General features: G+C 40.9%; 2 protein-coding genes across 4 annotated transcripts in view; both read right to left on the reverse strand.

Annotated features, from left to right (window-relative positions):
• Window positions 1-4,019, reverse strand: part of sptbn2 (spectrin, beta, non-erythrocytic 2) — a 79,173-nt gene extending 75,154 nt beyond the window's left edge. Inside the window, exon 1 of the mRNA XM_061247953.1 lies at window positions 3,699-4,019. The gene's annotated coding sequence lies outside the window, so the exon portion shown is untranslated. The remainder of the gene's footprint in view (window positions 1-3,698) is intronic.
• Window positions 4,020-17,652: 13,633 nt separating this feature from the next.
• ltbp3 (latent transforming growth factor beta binding protein 3) overlaps window positions 17,653-26,892 on the reverse strand; it is a 40,331-nt gene continuing 31,091 nt past the window's right edge. For 2 of the 3 annotated variants that reach the window (XM_061249123.1, XM_061249121.1), the window contains 10 exons: window positions 26,713-26,886; window positions 26,372-26,455; window positions 25,811-25,939; window positions 25,314-25,451; window positions 25,017-25,157; window positions 24,018-24,146; window positions 22,584-22,745; window positions 20,547-20,636; window positions 19,426-19,554; window positions 17,653-17,997 (listed from right to left, as the gene is read on the reverse strand). In XM_061249123.1, the coding sequence (XP_061105107.1) occupies window positions 17,846-17,997; window positions 19,426-19,554; window positions 20,547-20,636; window positions 22,584-22,745; window positions 24,018-24,146; window positions 25,017-25,157; window positions 25,314-25,451; window positions 25,811-25,939; window positions 26,372-26,455; window positions 26,713-26,886 (1,328 nt within the window). In that variant the 3' untranslated portion in view covers window positions 17,653-17,845. The remainder of the gene's footprint in view (window positions 17,998-19,425; window positions 19,555-20,546; window positions 20,637-22,583; window positions 22,746-24,017; window positions 24,147-25,016; window positions 25,158-25,313; window positions 25,452-25,810; window positions 25,940-26,371; window positions 26,456-26,712; window positions 26,887-26,892) is intronic. The other variant, XM_061249122.1, reaches the window with a different exon arrangement.

Consider the following 26,892-nt stretch of genomic DNA (forward strand, 5'->3'; position numbering starts at 1 on the left):
ATTTTATTAAGAATGTAATATTCTGCAGGTTTCTTTCAGCATGATAGCCAACAGTTGCACAATCACTGTAACTAATACGGAAAACAAACCAAATGTGTGAATCTGTTGGTAGAAAAGAGGAAGGATATGCACTAGCATACACATAACCTGCTATTGCCTCTGAATGTGGAAGGGACTGAGAAGTTAAAACATAACAGAGAATACTGCACCAATAACCGCACGCATTACATGAACAATAACACCGGTAGTTATAGTGATGACACGGCATAGTTGCTTCGCCGTGGTCCATCGCAGTACAATGCATTTGTGTGAGTGACAGGAGTTGAAACAAGTTTGTATGGAAGGGATTGGGAGTGTCAGCACTCTGTGGGGCCCTGTTTACATTCCCCAGCTTCCATCACTCAATCGCTGCTCCACTGACATTCCAGCCGGACAGGACAGCACGGCCAGGAGACTCCATTTCGGCTCAGCTAATTGCTTAATTGCACCAGTGAAACTTTCTGATATTGTGTAAGTCCACTTGGGACAATTTAGGGTCACGGTATATTTGTTTTATGTGAGGTTGTGTTCCTGTCCCCAAGTTGTACCATACCAGGGGTCAGTCAAAGAGCTGCAGTTTCAGCCTGGATAGCAAGACACTCACAGGTAGATAGGAAGAAGAAGCCATTAGAATAACGCTAAAGAGTATGAAGAGCTGGTTTGAAATGAACAATTCACCCAAAAACAGTGTCACACTCACTATCTGCAGACAAATACCAACGCCCAGAGAACAATACATTTTACATCCTGCTTTCTACAGTAGCACTACTATAACTGGAAATATTACTCTTGCTGAGGTAGTTGGGAAAAACAGAAAGAATCTTTGCATATTGACCTTCATGCAACTTCCAAATTAATGATACATACATGTGTGGGTATTATGTCAGTCAACCATGTCCACATATCGATAAAACGTCCTTATGTTTTCTCTGCCTCAAGCACCCTGGTTCCTTGCAAAGTCTTTCATTATGCTGCCAATGAGATGCTGGTAAATAGCTTGATGAGAACTGTATTAGAATGCCAAGTCAGAGGACTGGAAGAGCCTAGCAAAGAGTATTATAAAATCATAGATGTAAAGCTTATGAAAACATGTCAGTCTATACTCGGTGCATTATATTGTATTATATTACATACTAATACCACAATAAACATAAGTAACAACATATGCATTGAATATGCATTATTATTTTCCTTTTAGGATGCCCAGAGGGTTAATAAAATGTTGCATAATTAAGTAGGCTACTATTAAGCCTGCTTGAGGTTCCTGAACATAAGTGATGGGAGCACTTTCCTTCAAGGAATAATACCGGTATTAAAACATATTGAGAACCTGAAAACATGGAGGAAATGCTTAATTTAAAGTTCAGCACTTTTGTAAAATGTATATTTCTCAAATACATAGACACATAGGCACTTCCTTCCTCCATCTTAAACTGACCCACACAAATCTGACTTTGTATTCCTTTCTACTTCAGTAACCTCTTAATTTAATGTTATAATCCCTGTTCTGCACAACTTCTAAGGGTCACCCCTGACTCTTTGCTGCTTCCCTCAAATTAGAATTTATAACTATAACACATGAGTTCTGACTTGTTTATTCAATCACTCCCTTACAGAATATTCTGTAAAAGTCCTTGTACCAGCTTTGGTCCTTTTCCCCCATATTCAATTCTCTCACTTCTGATCTTCCTTTCTTCCTTCTGGTTTCTGCTTTTAAATGTTCTTTTTCACTTATTTCCTTATACATTGCTCAGTTCCCTATATTGCCTCTATGATGCTGCCAGAATTTCTTTTAAAGCTATCAATCTTACTTACTGTTGTGTTAACCAGTCTGGTCCCCTTTAAGAACGTAATTTCGTCCTACATCTCACATGGTAAAAGTGCATGTGTCTGCTCTATCTAGTGCATATCGTTCTTCCGTCACTAAATCGCAATCTGTCTCCCCAGCTGTGTAATAAACTTCCTGCCAAAATTGCAGCTTCAGTGTTGCTTATTATGGTTTATGTCAACTAAAGCAGCACGCACCCCTTTCCACAATACTTCTGATATTGCCCTTCTCTGAAGGCTCTCAGTTTAATGTTTTCAATACTCTCTTGTACTTAACACATATCCACAATATTCTATACTGATAGATTAGCCTTTAAGAAACTTTTAACAAAACATTGGCAACGGAAAAGGGCTTATGTGAAAATAAACACTTGGGCCTATATGGTTTTATGTATCTTTTTACCACGCACAAAGACGCATGTAAACCTCTTCCAACGTGCTTCTGTTGGCTAATTATTCTAAACTAAAACTAAAACGACTATTTTAAATTCAAGTGTAATAAAATTGAATAGAAAAACCGCCCCAAAAGGCATCCACCTGCTAGGTCGATGGGGTCCGCGCCGCCAGTGTCTGAGTGCGGTAACAAAGGAAGCCTAATGACCTACATCAGCCAGCCAATAAGACGGTATAAGGGCTCCTGAAGGTACCAATACGTCTGTCACACGCCACATCAACAAAATAACTTTTTAGATCATTGTATAATTCAGGAAATGCACTTCAAAGGTAATGGTTTGTTCCGCACATCGAGTAGGCGACACGGGGTGGTGGAGTGCGGGATCTAAAAAACTATTTTTTTATGACTATCCTTTGTGCCAAGCCTGGACCAACAGAGCGGACTTCACAGCCTGTACAATATCATGCAATTCAACATCACCATTCAAATGATTTGCCCATTACAGCCTTCTCTCTGATGATAGTGAAATTAGGCTACAGATCTATGTAGCCTGCCTAGTTGGTGGAACGAGTTTGACCCAGCGTACCATATAGGAAAATGCAGGATGAATGGATGCCGACAGGCGCAGGTCGAAAGCATGAATAAAGACGAGAAGATATAGCATAATTTCCATAACGGTAGGCAACTGCATTGTGGCAACCACGTACATAAAGAAAAATCCTACAGGGAAGCGAGTGGGTAAATTAGAAGATTCTTCGGCAATGATTAGCATTAACACTAGAAAGAAATGGTCTGCAAATCCCACATAATCCGTGTCCCCTCGTCTCATGCAGGACAGATTAAAATAAATCCAATGTCGCAACATGTTGCAATGTGTACGGTTCGGTTGATAGGCTACTAAATAGCCTACTGTTTATTAAAAACTTGATTTTATCAGTTGGCCATCCAGGTATCATTTCTGTGCATATATAATACATGTCTTGAGAAAGACATAACGAGAGTAGCCTATAGTTTATAGCCTGACCACTTCACAAAATGCATTGCACTTTGTGTGATAAATAAACATAGCCTAGCTTGTCGAGAGCAGCTACCGTGCCCGAAACATACCTACCGGAGCACGGCGGAATTCGTTTAGCTTTATTTTTGTTTACAATAATGTTCAAGGATGCGATAAAAATAAGCTTGTTGACCATGTTGCTTTTTTAAGATAACAAGATAGCTAGGTTGCTGCCGTTTATGTACACCAGCCTAATGTTATTAATTTCGCCAGACGTCAGAGTGAATCGGCTCGTAGGGGGACCACCGAGACAATGGGCAAAAGCATGGTGAGGTAATTGCAGGGAATCAAACGAGAAAATTCTCAAAAGCATATCTTATGCCATACTGTGCTGTTCGATGGCATGTTCAAATCAAATGTATTTGAGAGAATCAAGCTTACCCGTTATCGAGGCTCTATTTTCTTAGGAGACCCACAAAAGATGTCAAATGTCGTTGATTTAGAACGCAGAAATCTAATCGCATAGATGGCTAAATAAAAAAACGATTAAAACCCAGACAGAGCCGTTTCCCTTAAATCTGTTCAATCCGTATCCTTGTGTCTCTCTTACTCGCGCTGCTAGTGCAGCACAGCATGTAAGGGCACATGAATAAATCCCTCTAAGGAAATATCAGTAACCCGCAACAAATGGAAGCGGTTGTATTTCGGTGATAACTAGCTGGTGGTAGCCTCCCCGCTCTCCTGTCCTCCGCCGTTGTCCCGTTCTCCCGTTCAAAGATTGAATGACACGGGGGAGGGGGGGACCTATACTCTTGTCACACATTCAGGACCGCGTTGAAAGGTTCAGCGCTCCCTACACTAACGTTAGGCTACGGATTAATCACACAATTTATGGTTGAGTCGGAGTCGTTTCGAGGGTTAGGCTTTGTTAGTTCCAGATTCCTTTTCTTTCTATTCCCTTTACTCTCTCAAAAGCCCGCCAGAATGCATGTGGGTACCTTAAAACATGTGTAGCATCCTGTTGTGTCCATGCCATGTTTGACATTACTTGGCTGGCGGATGGATATTAGCCTACGGGATCAGGAGAGAGGTACAGTGAGAGTGAAGTCGGCAGTTGACCGACGGATAACTTAATCCAGTTAATAGCCTGCATCGATTTTTAACGAGTTTAACTACTTTATTGGAGCTATTTACGACCTTATACAGGCTATTTCCGAAAGATTGTCTATTTTGCTTGATAGCATTATTTTGTAGCCTAGTATGCTACTGTGGTAACAAAACATGATGACTGCGAGATATTGGCCCAATTATACACTTGCTGGCCGCTTTATTAGGTGCACCTGCTGGTTAATACAAATAGCATTCTTCTCAAAACAGGAAACCACCATGTGGCTGCATCTAACAGGTTTATTTGTGTGACCAAGCGTTAGAAATGGCTAAGTTTACAGAGAATTACAAATATATAGTGAGTTGCAGTTCTGTCAGTGAAAACACCTTGTTAATGAGAGAGGTCACAGGAGAAAGGACAGACTGGTTCAAGCTAACCGAAAAGCCACAAATGCTCAAAAAACTGTTATTTATAACAGTGCTGTGCAAAATTACTTTTCTGAACACACAACCCAGAAAACCTTGAAGGATGGATGGGCTACAGCAGCAGAAAGCCACTTTGGGTTCCATATCTGTTAGCTAAGAACAGGAGGATGAGGCTACAGTGAGCACATGATAACCAAAACTTGACAATTAAAGATTGGGAAAACATCTGAGGAATCTCAATTTCTGCTGCAACATGCAGAATGTCAGTATTTGTCATAAACAGCACGCATTCATGGATCCATCCTGATTTGTGCGCAGGCTGGTGGTTGTCATCTAATGGTGTGGGGAATGTTCTCTTAGCACACACTGGCCCCATAATTTGAATGCAAGCATGTTATTGACCATGTGCATCTCTTTATGGTCACAGTCTACTTTTAGAAAGGATACTTCCAGCAGGATAATGTGCCATGTTACAAAGCATGCATCATCTCAAGCCAGTTCCACAAACATGACGGTGACTTCAATTTACTCCAATGGCCTGCCCAGTTTCTAGATCTCAATCCAATGTAGCACTTTTGGGATCATGTGGAATGGGAGGATTGCAGAATGATTGTGTTGCCGAAAGATCTGGTGGAACTGTGATGCTATGGAGACATGGACCAACATCCAAAATAAATGTTTCCAGGACTTTTCATGCCACAAAGAATTCAGGCTGTTCTGGAGGGGAAAAGGTTCTATACTTGATAATCCAAGACGACTTCATCAATGGATGTCACAGGCAAAGGGTCAATATCACATGGGCAGTCCAAACAAAAACAGAACCAAAAACCGAAAAGTGAAACAGGGTCGATAAACTATGGGTCAAAACAGAACAAGAGACAATGGTCTCAGAAAAACCCGGTCAAAACAGAGATACATTTTTTTATTTTATTTTATTTTTTTAAGTTGGAGAGTAAGGTCGGGACACATAACAGTCTGGCAACAAACTAAACTAACAACGGGGTTTTTATATACAGGTAACAAGAGGGAAATGACAATCAGGTGGGGGAAACAATCAGGAAGTGGGAGCCAGGTGAAACGTATGACCGGGAATGAATGAACCGACAGACTACGTTGTGCACAGAGGGTAAAAATGAACAGAAATGCTAAAGACTTTGACAAAACAGATAACAGAAAACACAGAACCTGACGTAAAATATCTCTATGTTGTTTTTTTTCAAAGGAGAAAATATTTTGTATCAAGGAAATTCAATTAGCAATAGCATAATTTGGGTGACTGTATGACATGTATGTATTAGCATGTATTAGTTAGTAGTATTTGGCCAATGTCCTTCTCCAGGGTTATTTGCAGAGCAGATATGACAGTCCATTCCACATAACAGTAATACCAAATAACTTAGTAAAGTGCAACCCATAGTTAATTGTATCAAAAAGGCTACAAGGAGCCTTACTATCCAAGACTCTAAATGTAACTCCAGTATAATTCATAGCCATAATAACTGTATAGTAATTATTCAGAATGACTGCATAGCTTCTGGTTCATATAAATAGTTTAACAAATCTCCAAGGTTCTGCAACATTTGTCATTTGTTTTCCTTTCATTATCATCACAGCCAGCCCATTAGGAATATGACATCTGTTCCATAAACCTCTGTTCTGAAATAGGATTTTCACTATGATCTGATAAAAGTTGGTTGAAATGCTTGCTCATTGGTGTGTGTCGTTGCTGCATTGTTTGATATGAAAAGAGTGTCCTCCTTTCCGTACATCACAGGATGAGGCAGTATGGCCTCAGGGTGTTGTACTCACCATCTGCTTCTCCCTCTAAGCTGCTGTGTAAGAAACACCCGGTCAGAGCATAGCCTCTACAGTAGCGTACCTCAAAAACACTCCCAATTTCAGTCTTCATTGGATTACTTTTGCAACTGACTAAACCAATAAAATGAAAAGGCAACCTCTACGCAAATATTGTGTGTGAGTGTGTGTCTGTGTACACAGACCATAGTGGTCTGCAGTTCTTTGGATGTTCTTCTGGGAACTTATGTGACTTCCTGAATGAGTTATTGCAATGCCCTTGGATACCAAAAATTGGCAGGCTGGCTACTCCTGGGAAGATTAACCACTGTTAATGTATTCTCCATTTAAAGATAATGGCTCTCACTGTGGTTCAGTGGAGCCCCAGAGCTGTAGAAATGGCTTTGGAGTGGTCTAGTTAAAGTCTGTACTTGAATCCAAACAAGATCCTATGGCAGGACCTGAAACGAGCTGTTCATGCTGGAAAACCTACCAATTTACTGAAATAAAGCAGTTTTGCAAAGAGAGGGCTAAAATTCAGCCCTCCACAGCAATGTGAAAGACTGATATAAAATTATAGGAAGCTTGTGTGTGTGTTTGAATAAACCACTGAGGTTATTTCACAAAGTAGGATTACTGAGTTAGCTGAAGTTCACCAAGTAAAATCCAGAGCAGCTGTTTTTACTTCAGTCCATGTTCAAGTTTTGAAAAGGTTCCAACTTTTACTTGTTGAACACCCCGACCACTTTATTAGGGAGACCTGTACACCAGCTTGTTATTGCAAATATTGAATTAGCCAATCATGTTGCAGCAACTAAATGCATACAAGCGTGCAGACGTGGTCAAGAGGTTCAACTGTGTTTCAGACCAAATGTAAGAATAGGGAAGAAATGTGATCAATGTGACTTGGAATGGTTGTTGGTGCCAGACAGGTATCTTAGAAATTGTTGATCTCCTGGTATTTTCACGTACAACAGAGTTTGCAGAGAATGGTGTGAAAAACCAAAAAATCCAATGAGCAGCATTTCCCCGGGCAGAAATGCGTTGTTAATGGGAAAGGTCCGAAGAGAATGGCCAGAATGATCGAAGTAATGCAAATAACCACGCATTACAACAGTGGTATGCAGAAGAGCATCTCTGAACATGGCCATGTCAAACCTCTAAGTGGATATGCTACAGCAGCAGAAGACTTAATAAGTCAAAAAATAAATTAATAAATACCTAATAAAGTGCTCACTGAATATAGCAAACTCAGTAATCCTGCTTTGTGATGCACCCCCAGTTCAATTCTCTTTGACTTGCAATAACAGAAACATGAAATTTAAGTTTTTAAGCAGGAAATAGGCATTTCTCCATCACTCTTTTGGAAATAGCTTTCATATTTGTTAGAAGGTAAATTGGGACACATCATCACTGCTTTTTTTTTTTCTTTCATTGCTTCCTCTTCATGAACAAAAAGTAGAATAGGCGTGCATGGGCTCATTTGGCTTGTATTCCAGTAATCCTTCCACAAGAATTCTTTGAAGCACAATTTAGCGAACAGCTATTTTCTGGATGCTGTGGTGGCATTTAATTGCTAAAATAATATAAGTCGCTTCCCTTAACAGAATGAGTTTATAGTGTTGTTGTTATTCCCAATTGAATTTGGTTAAACAAAGATGTATCAATAAGCACCACATAGCAATGTAACCAAAAGAACAATAACTATCTGCAGCTGAGACGTATGTTGATGATGAAGCAATTTGCCATTTGTCAGGGTGATTATCTACATTACATTACATTACATTAATGGCATTTGGCAGACGCTCTTATCCAGAGCGACGTACAACAAAGTGCATACCCATAACCAGGGATAAGTGCGCTGAAAGACCCTAGAGGGAAGTACAATTTCAACTGCTACCTGTTAAACAAACAAACAAATAAACAAACAAACAACAAAGCAAAAGTGACCAAACTTAACTAGCCAAACACTGCTTACCTAGCCAAACTAAAATACCGATACACAAAAAAGTAGATCATAGAAAGTTTATGTGAAGTCTCATTTGCTGGAGCGTCTGGAAAAACACTGCAGCACTATGAAATAGTGATCACTGAATTTGTTTCATGAATGAATGCTTATTCAAATCACAAGACTGGTCACATGGTTTTACCTTTTTCTGCCTAGTTTGTGTCGGTTTGTGTCTGCAAAGATATTTTAGATATTCACAGAATGTTCTGAAGCCCTGCTAGTATTACAATGGCTGATATAGTGGCATTCTGGGTTTCATGGTCTAAAGCTATAAAATAGACTTAATGGGCCATATTTTCCGGAATCAACATTGCATGGCACATTGACGCAGTCACCTGGCAAGGTGCTTGACGTGCTAGGCGGGGCAATTAAATGTTGCCATTTTCACAGTCAAGCCAGGGGCGCAGGGAAAAATGGACTCACAAAATTATGCTCACAAAATTATCAGTGGATGTGGTGCACCTTGATTCATTCAAATCCAATCAAATCAAACTCTTTCCATTACCATTAAAATCGGTTGTATTGGTAATTTCCATAGTCACTACAAATACAATGGAAGACGAGGATAAGGCAGATGTTTCTCCCAAAAAGTTAATTTGCAGCCGGTGCAGACTGATGTTTATTCATTTTTCTTCTAAAAACTGACTTCTAAGGAATCTCATAAATAAGAGAAATCTGTTTGAAATTCTTCTGTCAGAATTTCAATAAAACATTGCCTAAATGTTTATTATGGACTAGTTTTAATTTGTCATTAAACCTGTAGCTCAAAACTTTAAACATGTTATTCTATAGCTAAGAAATACTGACACATTTTCAAGTATTGCTTTCAAGTTTTACTGAACAAAATAAAACCAGGAAAGATCATGACTCAGGCTAACAAGCCAGCAGTGAAGGACTCGGTATGAACTTTTGCTCAAACAAAATAAAAAAACAACGTACACTTATATCATTAATTCATATGAATAATATGGCTTACTAAACTGAACTGAGCTATTTTTTTTTCCAGTGGAAAACTTGCGTATGCTACATTCTCCTTGATTACTTGAACTTGACCCAAATTCTTGAACTTGTAGGCTACCTATTATCGATGTAGCCTGCCCTCCAGACAAAAAAATTATAACAACATGTCTTGTTGTTTATCTGACTCTTTGATATTGATATAGCCACAAACAATTAAAAACTGAAGTAAATACAGGAATTAAAAGTATAAAGAAGAGAAAAACAATTAACAGTAAATACAATGTAACTGGTGCATTTTCCTGCTTGTGGGATTTATCAATATCAAAGACAAACTGATCAGCATACTATCAACAAAAAATTGTCAATGACTGAAACTTGTGCCTTGAACCTGGGTTGAGCAGGTGGGTGGCAAAAGGGTGAAATATGGACCCATCTGACTGGAAAATTGCAATAAGCTTCACCAAAATGGCAATGAGCCACTCAGTCTTGACTGACACACCCCAAGTAGTGGCTCTCCTCCCACTTCGGTGTGTGGCAAGTTTACCAAGGCATCTGGATCGTCCGGAAATTATCGTGCACTATGACTATTTACACCAATTTCTGTGATATTTATAATAAAGGGAGATGTGCTATCTAGCTAGCTAACATGTTTTATAGCTACCTCGATTCCTGCTCCTTTTATTTAAATTGGCATACAAAAACTATTTGCAGATGTTCACAAACTGAAAGCTTTTGGTGAGTCATCTTTGAAATTGTGGCTTTTTGAGAGTTGAAAGTTGAATACAGATTTTAACTTAATTTCAACTGAAACTCAATGCTGAAAAAACTGAATTTCTAATCAAATCCCCCAAAGCAGTTACATATATTCACTGTATGAATGGATGCTTTTTCAAACTTTTGATCACGTCAACTTGAGTGGTGCTTTGGCTTTTTCAACTGCGAAGTACGTAGCTGTAAATTGCAAGTCGAGTGGCTTGATTGAGTGTGTATATTATTTAAGACAGCACCACCAGAGAATGTTCACTTTGTGAATCATCACCTCCAATTGGACTCCCAGCCATATAAGATTGTGATTCTCTCTGATTGAGTATTCACTCTCCATTGGTTTATAAGTAAAGCACATCCCCACAAGTTTGGCTGAGTAATGCCACTTTACAGTGAAAACTGTAACTGTTTACTGAGAACGATATTGAGCCTGACATATGAGGCTGTTTTACATGACTTATTTATGTGACAGCCATTTGTGGCTTCACGCTATGGTGACTGGTGATGGAGATATGCCCGAAGGTGACATAAAGGACAATGTTATTTTTATATATTTCTTTATTTTTGCATGTTATTGGAGGGTTTGTTTCTCTGAATGTAGATTTCCAAGCCGGAGCACAATTACAGGTCTTGCATTGGTTTGCAGTGTGACTTGTTGTCTCTTCAAGAGATGCTACATACACCTTTGTGTCTTATTTACAGCTTTTTGACAAGTGCTCTGGGTCCTGGAACCAGAACCAAACTGGTCAGCAACAGAAACGTATGCCCCCTTTTCTGTCTGTAATCCCCCTCACCTCACATTTCATGGCACGCACCAAACAAAATGGAACGTCTGACCGATGCTTAACATGGTCATTGCTCCCAACTCCCATCCCCGACCACCCCCTCCCCCTCCTTTTTCCAAACATAAAAACAGTGTCTATCCGAAATCCAGTGTGACAAAGAGAAAGAGCTGAGTATAGGATATCAGGGCCCTACTGGCAGCCAGAGCCTGGCCCACACACTGCTTACACAGGCCTGCTTTCTGCAGATTGCAGCAATTTGCACTAAACCCCTTCTGTCCTCTCACTATGGACAAGACCAACCAGTGGGGGTGTGGAAGGGGGCATCTCTTGTGTCAGGGGGGTTGGGGTTGGGTGGAGACTGGATCCAAATTCCATTGCAATTACCCCCTGAACTAACGATTAAAAATATACTGTACTCTGTCATAGACCAGTTCACTCTAAAACATGTATTCCCAGAATAATTGTGTGTGTGTTTCTTTGTAAACCTGAGTGCAACTACATTCTATTTATATTGTCTGCATATTTTTTGGTGAGTTCTTGTGTGTACTTTTTGTGTTTGTTTGTTTGTGTGTGTGTGTGTGTGTGTGTGTGTGTGTGTGTGCATGTGTACATGTATGTGTGTAGGGTGGAAATAAGCTCACCCTCATGGCTATAGCAAGTGACCCTGGAGATACCCCCCAGAGAGGCGGGGGGAAAAAGATCTCTGGAGTCAGGAGATCAAACGGTTTTGTGCAGCTTGTGGCTGCAAATACACAGCCGACTACAGCAGTGGCTGACTGTAATTACTGGTTCCCTGTTTGTTCTCCCCCAGCCTAGTGTCTCATTTCCCTGGCCTCCTGCTCTGCGATGTGGAGACTATAAACACATGGTTTGAGTGCTTGCCCAAAATAATTATTTTCTGAGATACACACAGTAATGCCGACTATACCTGGACTATGAATATACAGTATAGCATAATATAAATGTACAATATTACATTTTACAGGATATTAGGTTATCAGTGGTATTCTCAGACTTTTCTGTTAGAAAGGAGCATGAGAAATATTAATAAGGGGGAATTTTGTCCAGATAGGTATGCAATTTTGCCTGAAATGCAAAGGTGTCAAGCATTGTGTAAAGCCCCCTGCTTCTTCAGTCAAGCTGTTCTTTTCATTAACAGCACTGGGTAAAATGCTCTTGACTGAAATATTGACTAATTTCCAACTTTTACCTTTTGACATGATATCCACCACTTTTGTCTTAGTCTTACCCAATACGAGTACAGTGTTTAAGGGCTGAGGGAATGAATGCGTCTGAGGCCCTTTCATCATAAAACCGTCATCAAAAGTGATTTTCATAATGGCAAAGATGCTGTTCAGTGTAACCAAGTAACACAACATCAATAGACTAATAGAACCAGAACTGGTTCAAGACATAGGACATAGGTAGACATAGGACATTAGCCTAGGGTGCCATCCATCTGGATGGGCACCTGAATTGACCTGCCAGGTTAGACCACTGTATACTGTACAAGAGCAAGAGATAAAATATGAGATATGTGTATGTTTATTGTGTGTCTGTGAATTAATTTAATTGAGAAAATGTATATGTAACTACACATACAGTACATGCTCCTCACTTAGGACTATGTTACACATCTAGCCAAGGACGTCAGTCAAATGATGTCCCCTTCCATATTCAGCAATTTCAGGAGACTGAATCAAGCTAAAATTGATAAAATTATGAGCTGTATTGTGAATTTGAACCATATCCCACAAAATACCTACACTTTCCAGTATGTTGCTTGCAATGGTAATACTTTGTAACACAACCTAGAAGTGATTCAGGCCACCTATGACCTACATAATTCAGAAGCATTACAGTAGCATCTGTAATGCGTGTTTCTAGTCTAACTGTGCACGTTTCCATTTTCCAGTCACAATAGTCAAGAAGTTATACTTCAATTTCCCTCCATACTCCTTGCGACATACTGTATTAAAAAGAAGAGAATAATGTAACGTCGCCATAGGAAATGTCATTCCCATCTTGAAGAAAAAAAGCTGAAAGAAAAGGGAGATAAACAGGGAACGAGAGGAGGCGGAAAGGGACATTATTATTGTAGATTAATTTCAGTAACCACATTAACCTTGTTTTTAAAAATAACTTCCTTCAATTTGGATGAAAAAGGATTGCAGTCATGTGCTTGGACTGGTGACCAGCCACTAAAACCAGTGAGTTCTTGGTGCATTTCATGCCCATATTTCTGTTGAGTAACTGGAATTCCCACTAAAGCATAATGGTATCAGAATTTTCTCCTACAATGTTACATAAAAGCAGAAAGAATGTTCTGTGCCATCTCTCCTCACAGGCCATCAGCCAAATAGAAACTAATAAGACCAATCATCAGAGCTCCCATTGCAACTGAAGGCAGTATTCAATGGGTTATTCTTTTTTAGTCTGGGTGACCTACTAAAAGATATTTATATTTCTCAGTCCTTTTTTTGTTGAACCATCTCTCTGGGACAGCCTATTTCTGGGGTTTTCACTCTCTCTCTTTCTTTCTTTCTCTCTCTCTCATTCACTCACTTCCCCCTCCCCCACCGAATGAGTTGCTCAAGGGCACCTTCCTGTTCCACATTGAACTTTGAGAATAATTAGATGAAAATGAAACCAGGACAGAGAGGAGATGCAGTGAGGGGACTGTGGACGTTGACACCATAATATCTGTAAGAATAATGCAAGACATCTAACCCAATCTGCCTTGCTAATATATTGTCTAAGCTTTCTCAGGGAGCTATGAAAAAGGAATACAATTCCATACATTGTGATTTCTGTATGCGGTTTTTCTTTTTGTCAAAAGAACAAGGAGTGACTTGTATATAATCTGATGCAGACACAATAATGGTTCTTGGTTCTTAAAAGGCCCTCATAAAATACCTTTCCAGAAGTCCTTTACCTGACTATAATTGGAGACCCATTCAATGCTGTCAGTGTACAATTAAGAGATAATTATTTGGAGATCCTTTGACACAAAATGGCTGGTTTATTTCCACACAGTTCTGTGTACGGGATGTACAAAAACCCTGTGTGCTCCACTTAGGGTGTCCCACTTAGGATGCCATATTGATTAGATCAATAGGGAATTGAAATATTGAAACCAAACCAAATTCGTAATCAAATTGAATTGACTTGTTACAACAACTGTGTTTGCAAATGTCTACCAACTCTACATCAGGCTTCATTTGTGTACAGTTCTCAAGTGAATGACTTTTAGTACTTTTGACATTCTGTGACTGCTGTTACATTCGCACACATATTCACAGAGGGGACATATGTATAACAGCAAATTGTCAGAAGAGCTGCTGTTTAACACGGTTCTGAAACAAAATCTTCGAAGACTGGCTTTACAAAAGACCATGGATTCAACCTGAAGATCATATATTTCATTCATTAATAATCAGAACACATACTGGAGCAATTAAGCAACTTAGGTACAGACACAGTAGTCCATTAGAACAAAAATAAAAAGGGTCCAAACCGCAAGGCTACAAAGGCTTCTGTAATGTGAATGACTGTATTTTATATTGCGCTTTTACACAAAGCGCTTTACAATGAATGCCTCACATTCACACACACACACACACACACACACACACACACTCAAACAACAACGGCGACAGGCTTCCACGCAAGGACGCATGCTCGTTGGGAGCAATTGGGGGTTAAGTGTCAATTTTCAACACACCCCGACTGCCAGACGACCACTCTTACCTCCCGAGCGAATGTCGCCGTGTCATTCGCATCAGTGTGCGAGTCGTGAGTATTAGGTGCGGGTGTCCATGCACTGGAGTAGCAAAGGGCAACAGCTGCAGGACTCTTCAGTGTCACTGGTCTGCCTTTAATCTGGGTTCAGCAGGCCTGTCCCACATTGTCCCGCCTCTGGGCCACAGAAAGAGGAATCTGCCTCCTGCTGCTCCTCCTTATCAGACTGCTCTAATTATATTTTAACAAGGTACAGTACCAGGCCTGAGGGGGCCTTCATCACTTTTTATTTTTGTAACAACATAACTCCTTATCTTTGGATTTTTGACCCTGATTTCACGAAAGTCCTACTAAAAAAAGAAGTGATGACAGACAACCCACAAGCGTGCGAGTGCACAGCTATTACAGAATTACAATTTTTTTTAAATTATTGTTGTTGTTTGTGTAGCTTTAGTTGAATATGACGATAATGTGGGATAAATTCTGTTGCTTTGCATCTATGCTGATCTCCACACACATTATAATTGGTATTACATTACATTACAGTCATTTAGCAGATGCTCTTATCCAGAGCGACGTAGAATAAAGTGCAAATCAGAACCAGGGACAAGTGCGTTGGAGACCCCAGAGAAGGTACAGTTCCAAGTCCGAGACTGATCACATAGATAAAACTTGAACCCTAGAACAGCAAATCAACTTTCCAAGTAGCATACTAGGTTGGCAGCTAGTATACCCCGAATACTAAAATAATTATACACAAGTGAAATTATAACCTATAGCATGCATGTATGATGTGCTATGATGTCCAGACAACACTGAAATGTACTGAGGAGGGATATGACCTCCTCGGCTTGTACTCGTATATCACAACCATACTCTGAGCGGCCACACCATTAACCTACAGTAGAATTCCTGTTTCCAGTGTTAAAAATGTGATGCTACAGCCTTTGGCCTTCCACATTTGAGTGCCGTATCAAATGTATTCCTTGGCATTATGATGATACTGATGCTGCATTTGTATTTTAACTTTTTACTCCTGCATGTTTTCAGACATAAATGACACAGACAGGCTATTTTCTTTGAAGAATGAATGTGGAATACTTGATATAGTGAGTTTGATTAATAGGATTAGCACACACATTCATTTAAATGTAGTAGGTCTGCGAAGCAAATAAACTGCGGGATTTTAAGCTGTGCTGCCATCTACTGGTCAAAATACGATTACACTATTTTTCTATGGAATTTATGTTGGGACACCCTCCATATTTTTCAGTCACTCGTAAATACTCAGATGTGTGCAAGATGGACAATCAAATATAACACATACATATGCTACTGTATATTTCAGAACATAGGGGATAGCTGCTGTAGAGACCAGCAGTGCCCTTCAAAATTCATTTCAAGTTAACAGGAAAACAAGCGTCCAGCTCACAAACTTCATTAATTTTATTTTCTTTATCATCAAAGCTCCCTATTTTATCCTGGGGCCAGAGTCATTTTCCTGTTACACACAGAGGGCAAGCTTCCACAGTCTTTTGATAGTCAATCCATTTCTGTATGCATCAATTATCAGCCTTTTTTCTGAAGGTGGCATCCGTGTCAACTGATAAACTCTCCAACCGAACTGATCATTACATTGCCTTCTGCACTCAGCGAATGTAATTGTTTTTACATTTCTTCAGGCACCATTTTTAAAAATCATACTATAACCTTGAAAAACAAAAAGAGCTAAATTTACATTCAGATTTTTCATGATGGATTTGGATTAGTGGTCCCAACTAAAAGGCCTAAAACTCAGGTACCCAAGATACACCAGGACCAAGTTGGGACAACTGAACCGGATCCAGGAATTTCAACTTTTGGTCTCATATACAACAAAGAGACGGCAGACGATCTGGTCCGTGATTGGTCTGCTCTAAACAGAGATCTAAGGTGACCAAAAGCCAGAGGATGACAATATACATACAGTGCAACTCCAGAGATACAAACTCAGGAATTACAAGTGGAACAGAAAGTGCAAATCTAACTCTCAATGGAAACAAAATAATAATAATAATAATAATAATAATAATAATAATAATAATAATAATAATAATAATGAAATAACAAAGACAAACAAAAATGTCTTGGTTTCTTCAAGATTTCTTTCCAATCTTCAGTTCAGATTACAATTGCCTTGCAATTTGGTTTCTGTGAAGTGCCAAGGTTTTCAAACACTATGTGTGACATTGCTTCAGAAGTCAAGAACATACCACTCATTAATGTAGCAGAAAGGTAAAAAACCAGGCCACAAATCTCATGGAAAACAAAGCTTGAGTACAGACAAAAGGACAATCCAGAAATGTCTAACAGCTCCTGTCTACCTTCCATCTTAGCGTTGCCCCACATTGGTTTATGACAAGTGTGAATCATTTGAGTAGAAAAGACTATTTCACCAAATTGGTCATTTAGATTTAAATGATACATCAGCTGTTGAAAGAAGCCGAAGGGGTAAAAAAAAATATAGGGAATCGTCTATTATTACTGTCGGAGAAATGCCAAACGATCTGTCTTCGAGGAGGAGTGAGAAAGTGGTGACAAAGCAGAACAGGCATTGGGGGATACGGGGCATGAGCCAGCTATGGCGTCTCCTCTACCAGAAATAGCATTATTAACACTGCGTTTCCAATGAAAGCCTTATTCTAGAGAACCGCAACTGGAGACACAGCCAAGTGCGTCTGTATCAACATGTATCCACACCTATTCAGGGAAGAAATATGACAAGAATTTTTGTTTGAGAGAAACAAAAACATTGGGGGGGGGGGGGGAGTAAAGGAAAAAGGCTGATGTGCCGTAACAGTTCGGTTTGAAAGTATTCAAAACTAAAAAAGACACATCCACAGTTATGGTCGGGTTTCATCCGGTAAAGCAGCAGAGGGAAGGAGTGGGATTGGGCGGCTCGGCGTGGGCGTTGGTGTGCTTGTGACATGGGCACCCCCGGCTGGGGCGGGGAGGAGGCCCTGTTATAGGGCCTTGGTGCGGACGCATATGTTGGGTCGTCGCGCCGGGACGAAGCCGTGTTTGCAGAGACACTTGAAGGAGCCCATGGTGTTGACGCAGCGGGCGTTCTTACAGGAGTTCACGCGCAGGCCGGGTTCGTTGCATTCGTCAATATCTGACCAATGGGAAAGAGAGACAGAGAGAGAGACGTGGTGAGGAGCAGGAAGAGAGGTGCTTTATGGGGGATGTGCTAAATGCTGAGAGATGATGCAAGTACGTCAATACAGTTTCTGGAATGCGCTGGGATCAATGTTCTCATCCCTGTCAACACTCTTGATACCCAGCGCTCCTTCCCCTGTTACTGTAACATTAATGACAACAGGCATATAGTACCGAAACAAACTTTAAAATAAAAATGGTAACATGTTAACCATGTTTTATTTGAGTAATGCAATTTGAACATACTCTATTTCTAACAACATTCTGTTCAATTAAAGGCAAAACAGCATGTTCTTCCTTTTTGTGATGGACCAAATTATTTTATTTATTTATTAGCAATTAATTCACCAACCTACCCATTTCCTATAGAAGCTGGCAATCAAAAACCTTTTTGGGCATTTGTATTCAACCACAAATGTCCCATTGAGATCAAAATCTCTTTTGCAAGGGGATGAGATCTATTAATTATTTTTATAAATTAACATTAAAAACTGATTTATTCCACTTTTTTTGTTTTCTGTGATTTTCAACAACTTTGCATGACTGCTCTGCCACTTCGGCCAATATTTTCCACGACAAACACCCAGCCATTTTGATCAGTAATTTGTAGTATTTTCACCAGAAGTGATCATTTCACAGCTGTTCTTTGAAAAAATGTCTCCCCTCACCTCGCTAGATGGTTATAGTTCTCAGGGTGATAGTATTTCAATCCCCCCACCAATATCCCAACTTAAAAGTTACACCATTGGAAAGATAGGACATCTTCCAACTCACAAATGACTCATGAATGTTATGCCAAACATCATGTATGAATGTAGAGAAAAAATGCTGTACAACAAGTGCTAGCTCAAGGGTCTAACAATAATCTACCACTCATTACTCCGCCAGTAGATCCAGATTACAAGCACTACACCATGAGCCACTCATCTCATTCAACAAGCTGGTCCTCTTGACCTGAATTACACCCTTTACTGGGGACTGCAGAGGTCTTCACCATTTCTTTTCAAATACCATCCCAAATCCAGTGGTGTTCGCAAGCATGCATTTGATGGCTAATGTGCTATACTAACATACTGTACTTTCACAAACGCACATTTGGAGTATTTTTTACATTACATTATTATTCTGATATCACACGTCACTGTGACCACTATTAGATTATTTATTTTGGCACTAATTGTATATTTAAAATTACTTTTTGGAAAATTTCTTGTTTGACACATTGAATATTCCATGTGTCAAATAGCAATTGCTGCTGTCTTGCCAGGCCTCTATTTTAAAATAGGTTATTAAACTCTAGACTTAACAAAATAACAGCATTTTCTGTTAAGAAAACTGTGATTAAGATCGTAGTGAGGTGCGGCACGTTGTCACGGTAACATACCTACGCAGCGGGTGCGAGAGTGGTCCAGTCGGAAGCCCGGGTTACACTCACACATGGTGCCAAGATAGGACCTGACGCAGCGGCCATTAGCACAGCTGCACTCATCCGAGTCCTCTTCTGAGCTGTCTCCTTCACAGCCAGAAACAACGGGAGTAAGACAGACCAACGGAAAGACAGACAGACAGAGAGTGACAGCCAAAAAAGTAGTGAGTGATAAAAGAAAAATGGTAAACGGTTGGCATTTATATAGAGCCTTTATCCCAAGGCGCTGTACAATTGATGCTTCTCATTCACCCATTCATACACACACTCACACACCAACGGCGATTGGCTGCCATGCAAGGCACCGACCAGCTCGTCAGGAGCATTTGGGGGTTAGGTGTCTTGCTCAGGGACACTTCGACACAGCCCGGACGGGGGATCGAACCGGCAACCCTCCGACTGCCAGACGACTGCTCTTACTGTCACCCCCATTGCCAAGGTATATCATGGCAATGACTGATATGTTGATATTCACATATTTTAAATATTTTTCATTCATTTGGATTCACTTTAATTAACTGCTCAATATGTCATTACTGGCTACTCTCTTTCCATATTTAACTAAATTTCTTAACCGGCAAATAAGCTACTTAAAACTTCAGTATGAGACTTGGTCTTCCATTAATAATTCATATCTCATGCCAGTCACCCCCGATTTAAGAGAAGCATCAATACTACTACTACTGTATGAAAACAGCATTTATTTATTTATTCATTTATTTGTTTGTTTGTTTATTCGCATATCTTGAGAAACCTAAAAGGTTATGAGGGTGTGACAGATTAAATACATAATGGTAAAAAGAAGAAATGATAAGTGTCAGACACTGTGTTAAAAGAAAGCCATAACAGTAAAAACATTCAACAAGTAGTATTCTCCAGAGTAACTAACTGCATTCTACTTGACAGAAAATCACCAATCAATATAAACTACATTATTTCACCATGGTTGCCAAGCAATGTTTCAGCATTTACTTCCGGAACATCATGCTAGCATAGCATAGTGGTAAACACATGACTGTGTTCACTTATTGAACACGCTACAGACAGAAGTTAGTGTAGAATGGGAGGCAGACACTTGCCTGGATTGTAGTGGGTGAAAGCTGCCAGGGAATCGCCCTCACCGTCTGACTCTGTTTCTAAGTGCATCTGACACAGACGGTTGAAGATCACTGAATGGACAAAGACAGAATTTCTTAATACGAGCTCAATGGCATTAGAATGAACAATCGCAGATCATTGAGTCTAATGTTAAGCAAAGACAAATTAAGGTTCTTAAGACTCTAAGGTTCGTAAGACTCTTCTCATACCTTTTTCAAAGCATATTGAAACATCAATTAAACAGAAAAAAGCTGATGCAACATCTGCCCAATATAGTTTCCTCAGGGTTTAGACAATTAATTCAACATACAGTGAAAGCTAAAGCTATTTGAGAGCTTAGAAACTCCTTCTACCCCTGCCCCGGTAGGCTTGAAGAGAATAGCAGGTCTGAGCTGATGTCATAGCATGGTTCTGACTCGCTATAGTCAATAAAGATCACATGGTAAATGGTAAAAGAGTACGGTAAATTTTCACCTGAAGTCACAAGCTGGGTTTCAATGCATCCATAAGCGTAACTGTCTTAAATCCCACCCACTCCAATTCAACAGATGTTTGTGCAAAATGGCTGCTATGCATGGCTGAGGTGCATGTGGTGTCATTTGCGATAAGCCTCCCCCTTCGTGCATAGCTTTGAGATTATAGAAGGCGCTACGTAAATCAGTCGTCTTCGCTTCTGGTCCTGGAGAGCCTCAGGGTGTGCTGGTTTTTGTTTTCGCAACCAATTCAGACCCAAGAGACCAGGTGAGGGGAGTTAACTGCGTAATTACCACTTTAATTGATCAATTATCAAGTCAAGTCAACCAAATGCTGAGTAGCAACAAAAACCAGCACACCCTGCGGTTCTCCAAACCCTGGAGAGAGGACCACTGATGTAAATATTATCATTAATTTGTACAGTGCTTTTAATAAAGGGGCTTTGTCACAAAGTAGCTTTACAGAGAACCGACCCCCAAGAGTACGCCTAGAGCAACAGTGGCAAGGAAAAAGCAGAACCTTGAGCAGAACCTGACTCAGTGGGGGAACCCATCTGCCGCTGGTTGACACCGGTTTGTTGTAAAAAATGGTTGTATATATAAACATATGAATTATAGTACATAAATGTCCAATCCAAATTAAATATGTCCAAGCAAAGATGACTCCGGTCACACGAGGACCGGGACCGGTCCGTGGGTCATTTGCTACCGGTCCGCACAGAAAGAATAAATAACTTATTTTATTTCCTATCAGTTATTTTTATTTTATTTATTTATTATTTTATTTCCTTATTTTATTGATCAGTCTGAAAGATGTTTTATTTTGGAAAAACGTTTTGCCTACGTGCTTTACGCATGTCAAGACTTGTCAAGGCTTGTCTCGGTACACGTGATACCCCCAAAATTAAACCCACAAGCTAGCTAACATGAGTAAAAAACAAACGTCTTTGGAGAGCTTCTTTGCAAAGGGGAAAAGGCCCAACGAGGAGACAGAAGAAGAGCCTACCAAGAAAAAGAAAGCTGCATTTAAGAGACAATACCAGGAGTCCTACTTAAAATACGGGTTCATCGCGACCGGTGATTCTCACGGTGAAGCTGGGTTTTCTGCAGTGACAGCAACCAAAACAAAATTACGGAGTAGACTAGACATGCAGAACACACTTCGGGTGTCATTGTCTCCGATTACCCCTCGATGGGACCTTCTCGTTGCAAAGAAACAAGCTCAGGGCTCCCACTGATTCAGCGTTATGGTGAGTTGTATTTTTTCTGCACTTTATATTTGTTTTTATGCCGGTCGTACCATTTTATTTCGTTGTATTTATCCCCCACCCCTTGAAGGCCGGACCGTGAAAATATTGTCTTTCATGAAACCGGTCCGTAGCACAAAAAAGGTTGGGCACCGCTGACTTAGAGGGATGGCAGGACCACCAATGGGTGGCACTGTCAGGCAAGGGGGACATGCTTGGTGCTACAGCTGAATCAACAGTGGCAGGAGGGGGTCGGGGGGTGCACAGCTGGTCTTGGGCTGGAGCTCACGAGGCTCACCTGAGTTCCTTTCTGGACAGGTGCGGCATTCGGGCCCCCAGCCACGCCCGTAGTGGCAGCAGCACTGAGAGTATGTGACCACAATGTCCTTCCTGGGCATGGTGCAGATCAGACCTTCATCCACCTCCAGGAAACACACGTCCCTGTGGGCAGCTGTGCGGTCTGAGAGAGAGAGAGGGAGAGAGAGAGGGAGAAATAAAGTGAAAGAAGGGGTTAGGATAAGGGAGAGAGAGCAAGTAAACAGGGAGGGGGAGGGAGGATGAGGGAATGGTCAGTGTGAGGGAGAGAGAGGATCAACACGAATGGGAGGGTTTGGGTAAGGGAGAAGAAAAGGGTGGTGAGACAGAGAGAGGGAGAGAGACAGTCAGGGTGAATGAAAGAACTACAGGCACAGTATAATCAACTCCAAATGTGACCTAAATTTCATATTTCATGAAGTATGAGGTAGGCGTTGCCGAATCAGAAAAAAAATCTGACTCAACCTGTTCAAAATGAGCGACCCTTGTACATTATCAAAAATAATGTGTTATTGAAGTCAAGAAAGCTATTCAGCACCAGCTTGTTGAATGTGATGAGTGGCTCATGGGGTAGTGCTTACAGCACTGTAATCTGTATCAAAGCATAATGGCCTTCAGTCACAAGTGGAGGATTACCATTAGACCCTTGAGCAAGCACCGGTATTATAGCTTTTTGCTTATAAATTTCTTAAAACTTCTAATATTTTTAATGTGTCCAATCGCTCTCTTTCTCTTTAAATGTGGCAAGCATATAGGAATTGGCATATTGCAGCACACAAAAAAAAACAATAATACAGAAAAGGAAAATGCATTAACTATGTAACTATAATAAAGCTGTAGTGTATTTCACCAATTCCCACCCCTCCACTTGTGAGTGACAACTAGCCCCGTGCAGCCTGGGTGTGGTGCCAAATATGAGGTTTCTACCTTGTCAACGTTGCAATTGTTAAACCAATGATGAAGGTTGTTCAATAAAGTTATTACAGTTTATTTATCCAATTAATTTAAAATTCCCTGTCTTTCAACCTCCACTACAGGTTTTTCCCCCCCGATCCCTCCCCTTTTTGCCAGGGATTCACAGAAATCCCCACAACCCCAACACAATGGCTTCCCTTCAACTGTCTTGTACTGAAATTCAAGTCACTCTGCAGAAGACAATCTGTCAAATCGCGTAATGCAACGTATCCCACACCCTATTCAGCTACACTCTCTCATGACCTCCAGCTAGGACCCCTGACTCTGACCTTACTGATGATATCGCCTATAGCAACAGTTAATCCCAGTCACTCCATCCATGTTTATTTTTAAGCGAAGACAAACCGGAGCATGAAGAATCTGTGCTTGGGAAGGGGTTTACAGAATGCAGAAGGAAGACAGAAATACAGACGAGCTTGGACTCTGATTGGTCAATACCCACCATCGTAGACACACTGTTTGAGAGCAGCGCTGAAGGTGAGAGGCTGAGCACAAATACAGTGGAAGGAGCCAGGCGTGTTGACACACCTTCCGTTCCTACAGTACGAGGGGTCTTGGCACTCATTCACATCTGCAAGGGTCACAGTAGAAATGGAGTTCAGTGTAAACAGGCATACAGTCTCTGGTTGAAATCACATTACAGCTTAGAGGACAATGTCTCAGGGCAAGAACATAGACAGGCATTGGGTAGTGGGTACTACTAGAAGACATCAGAGACACACAAGAGTTATGGGCAGGCAGTTCAGCAAAAGTTTATATTTAGCAGGTATGCAAAATTAGCTTTTCACTATCAAAAAAGTACAAAGAGGAAACATGCTCTTTCTGCAATGCTGCAGCTACTGAATGCACCCCTGATAGTATTAAATGAAGCAGTCAAAAGAAAACATACAGTATTGTAAACAATAACTGTGATCTCCAAACATTTGCCTACTTCATCAAAAACATTTGGTAAGCTAATCATTTGTTTTGCAGTATAGCAAAGCTGCCATCAAAATTCAAATGGGTTGACTGATTAGTAATGTCATTCACAGTTACAAATATTGTATTTCAGTTATGAGCCACTGGAATTACAAAGTATTCAGCACCTATAAGATTTCTCTATGTTCAGCTATCAAGTAAATAAAATGTTAAAGACAATATTACTTGCCCATCTCTGAAACCTGGCTTGATTAAGTCAATCTACTCACACAGCTCCTTCAGCTCATACACTGCCACACAGTACTTTTCTATACTGCAAGTAGCCTTCCTGGAAATTATATACTGACAGAAATATCTTTGGGTAAACATGCTATCTACAACCAATCTGCCATGGCCAAGGACACATTATACCAGGGAAAGGGTAAGAGTTTGGCCCATTTCCTGACCTTGCCCAAACCCCCCAGCTCCCACCCAACAGTTTGCCTCCCTCCTCCTCCTGTATGCCATCCTGAATTATCCTCACCTGCCTGTTCCTCTGGCGTGACACAGCTGTTGCGATCAGTGGCAAGGATAAAGGGTGGGGAGCAGATGCAGTAGAAGGAATCTGAGGTGTCCACACAGTGCCCGTTCTTACAGTTGCCGGGGTCCTGACACTCGTCCACACCTACAATGCAACTAATCTACTGTTATGGCCCTTACTCTGGTTATACATCACTGAAAGTTTCTGTTGTCACAGCATTCCTATGTGCCATGGATATTCTGCAATGCCTGTTAGTCGTAAGGGGCTTGGTGAATGGCAAGAGACAGCTAAAATACTTACCTGAGACAGTGGGGACCACACATTTCTTGTTGGAGGCATCGGGAATCCAGGGGGCCTTGCATGTGCAGTAGAAGGACCCCCGGGTGTTGATGCATCGCCCGTTGTCACACAGGGACTCATCGTGGCATTCATCAACATCTGCGGGGGCAGACCAGCCTATAGTAAACAACTAGCCCTAACCAATCAGGGGGAGGTAGAGTCACCAAACTTCTGAAGAAAAGCAAACCTTCAAACCTTGAATCCAGTTATATGTAACTGTAATTATAGTTTATTTTTAATAAGTGAGACCTGAAGATCAACTCAGTAAAAGGAGACAAAGGGCGGATTTAACTGAAGTTAAATTGAGTGTAAAAGGTCTCAGAAGATACAGGGGCTTACATTCAACATAAATCACATACAGGACCTAACCTTATCAACTACGATCGAAGATCAGCATACCTACTCTGAGAAACCTAATGTAAACGTCCAGATCTTAGCACAAAGCAGAGCTGGATTACCGATGCACTCCAGCAGGTTGCTGTCATAGTAGAAGCCCTGCTGGCAGTAGCACTCATATCCCGGCTGGGTGTTCATGCACCGGCCCTCTTTGCAGATCTCGTTGGAAAAGAGCACACATTCATCAATATCTGCACAGAGATGGAGAGACAAGCGGACAGACAAGCAATACAATTCATTAGTAGTGTTCTGGCGTTCTCCATTAAGGATCACTTCAGTACGTAAAGGATGCTGTACAACTGCCAGTGTGGTTATTAGCTCCTTTCAGTCCTAGACAATGTACAGTCAGAATGTGTGTCGAGTCATATAGGGGCGCAGGGGCGGCCTGTAGCGTAGTGGTTAAGGTACATGACTATCCTGCAAGGTCGGCGGTTCGATCCCCGGTCTAGCCACAATAAGATCCGCTCAGCCGTTGGGCCCTTTTGCAAGGCCCTTAACCCTGCATTGCTCCAGGGGAGGATTGTCTCCTGCTTAGTCTAATCAACTGTACGTCGCTCTGGATAAGAGCGTCTGCCAAAAGCCAGTAATGTAATGTAATATACATACAGAGGAACTGTGCTTACCACGGTGAACTGCCAGACCATACTGGGTCACCCCTTCCTGGTGGTAAAACCCTTTCCCAATGGGACACAGAGAGTGGAACTCCACTGTTAGGACAAAGACAGAGGATCCGATAGTGATCAGTCACCCATTCCATCAATCCATATATGTATCAATAAATAAATAAAAATAAAGTTATTTTCATGATGTTCGACATTTTACAATCCAACTGAATCAGCCATATTCAGATGCAAGGTGTAGATTTCCACACCTTGACTTGTAGTGCTCACATCTCCACCTTATTGTAGAGGATGGTAAAAGCATAGTTAAAAGCTAAAAGACAGACAGGAACTAGGCTAAATACCTGAGTGGTAGACGGGACATGGGTAGATTTCGCAGTGGTCTCCCCAGCCCACACCAATGGAGCAGCAGCACTCCTGTTTGGTAATATTGGTGGCCAGAACACTGTCACAGAATACAGTGTCATCCAGGTTCAGGTAGCACTCCTTCTTTTCATCCATGTACACCTCAATCTCTGCTGGGG

Source organism: Conger conger, chromosome 7 (assembly GCF_963514075.1).
Source record: "Conger conger chromosome 7, fConCon1.1, whole genome shotgun sequence".
Lineage (NCBI taxonomy): Eukaryota > Metazoa > Chordata > Actinopteri > Anguilliformes > Congridae > Conger > Conger conger.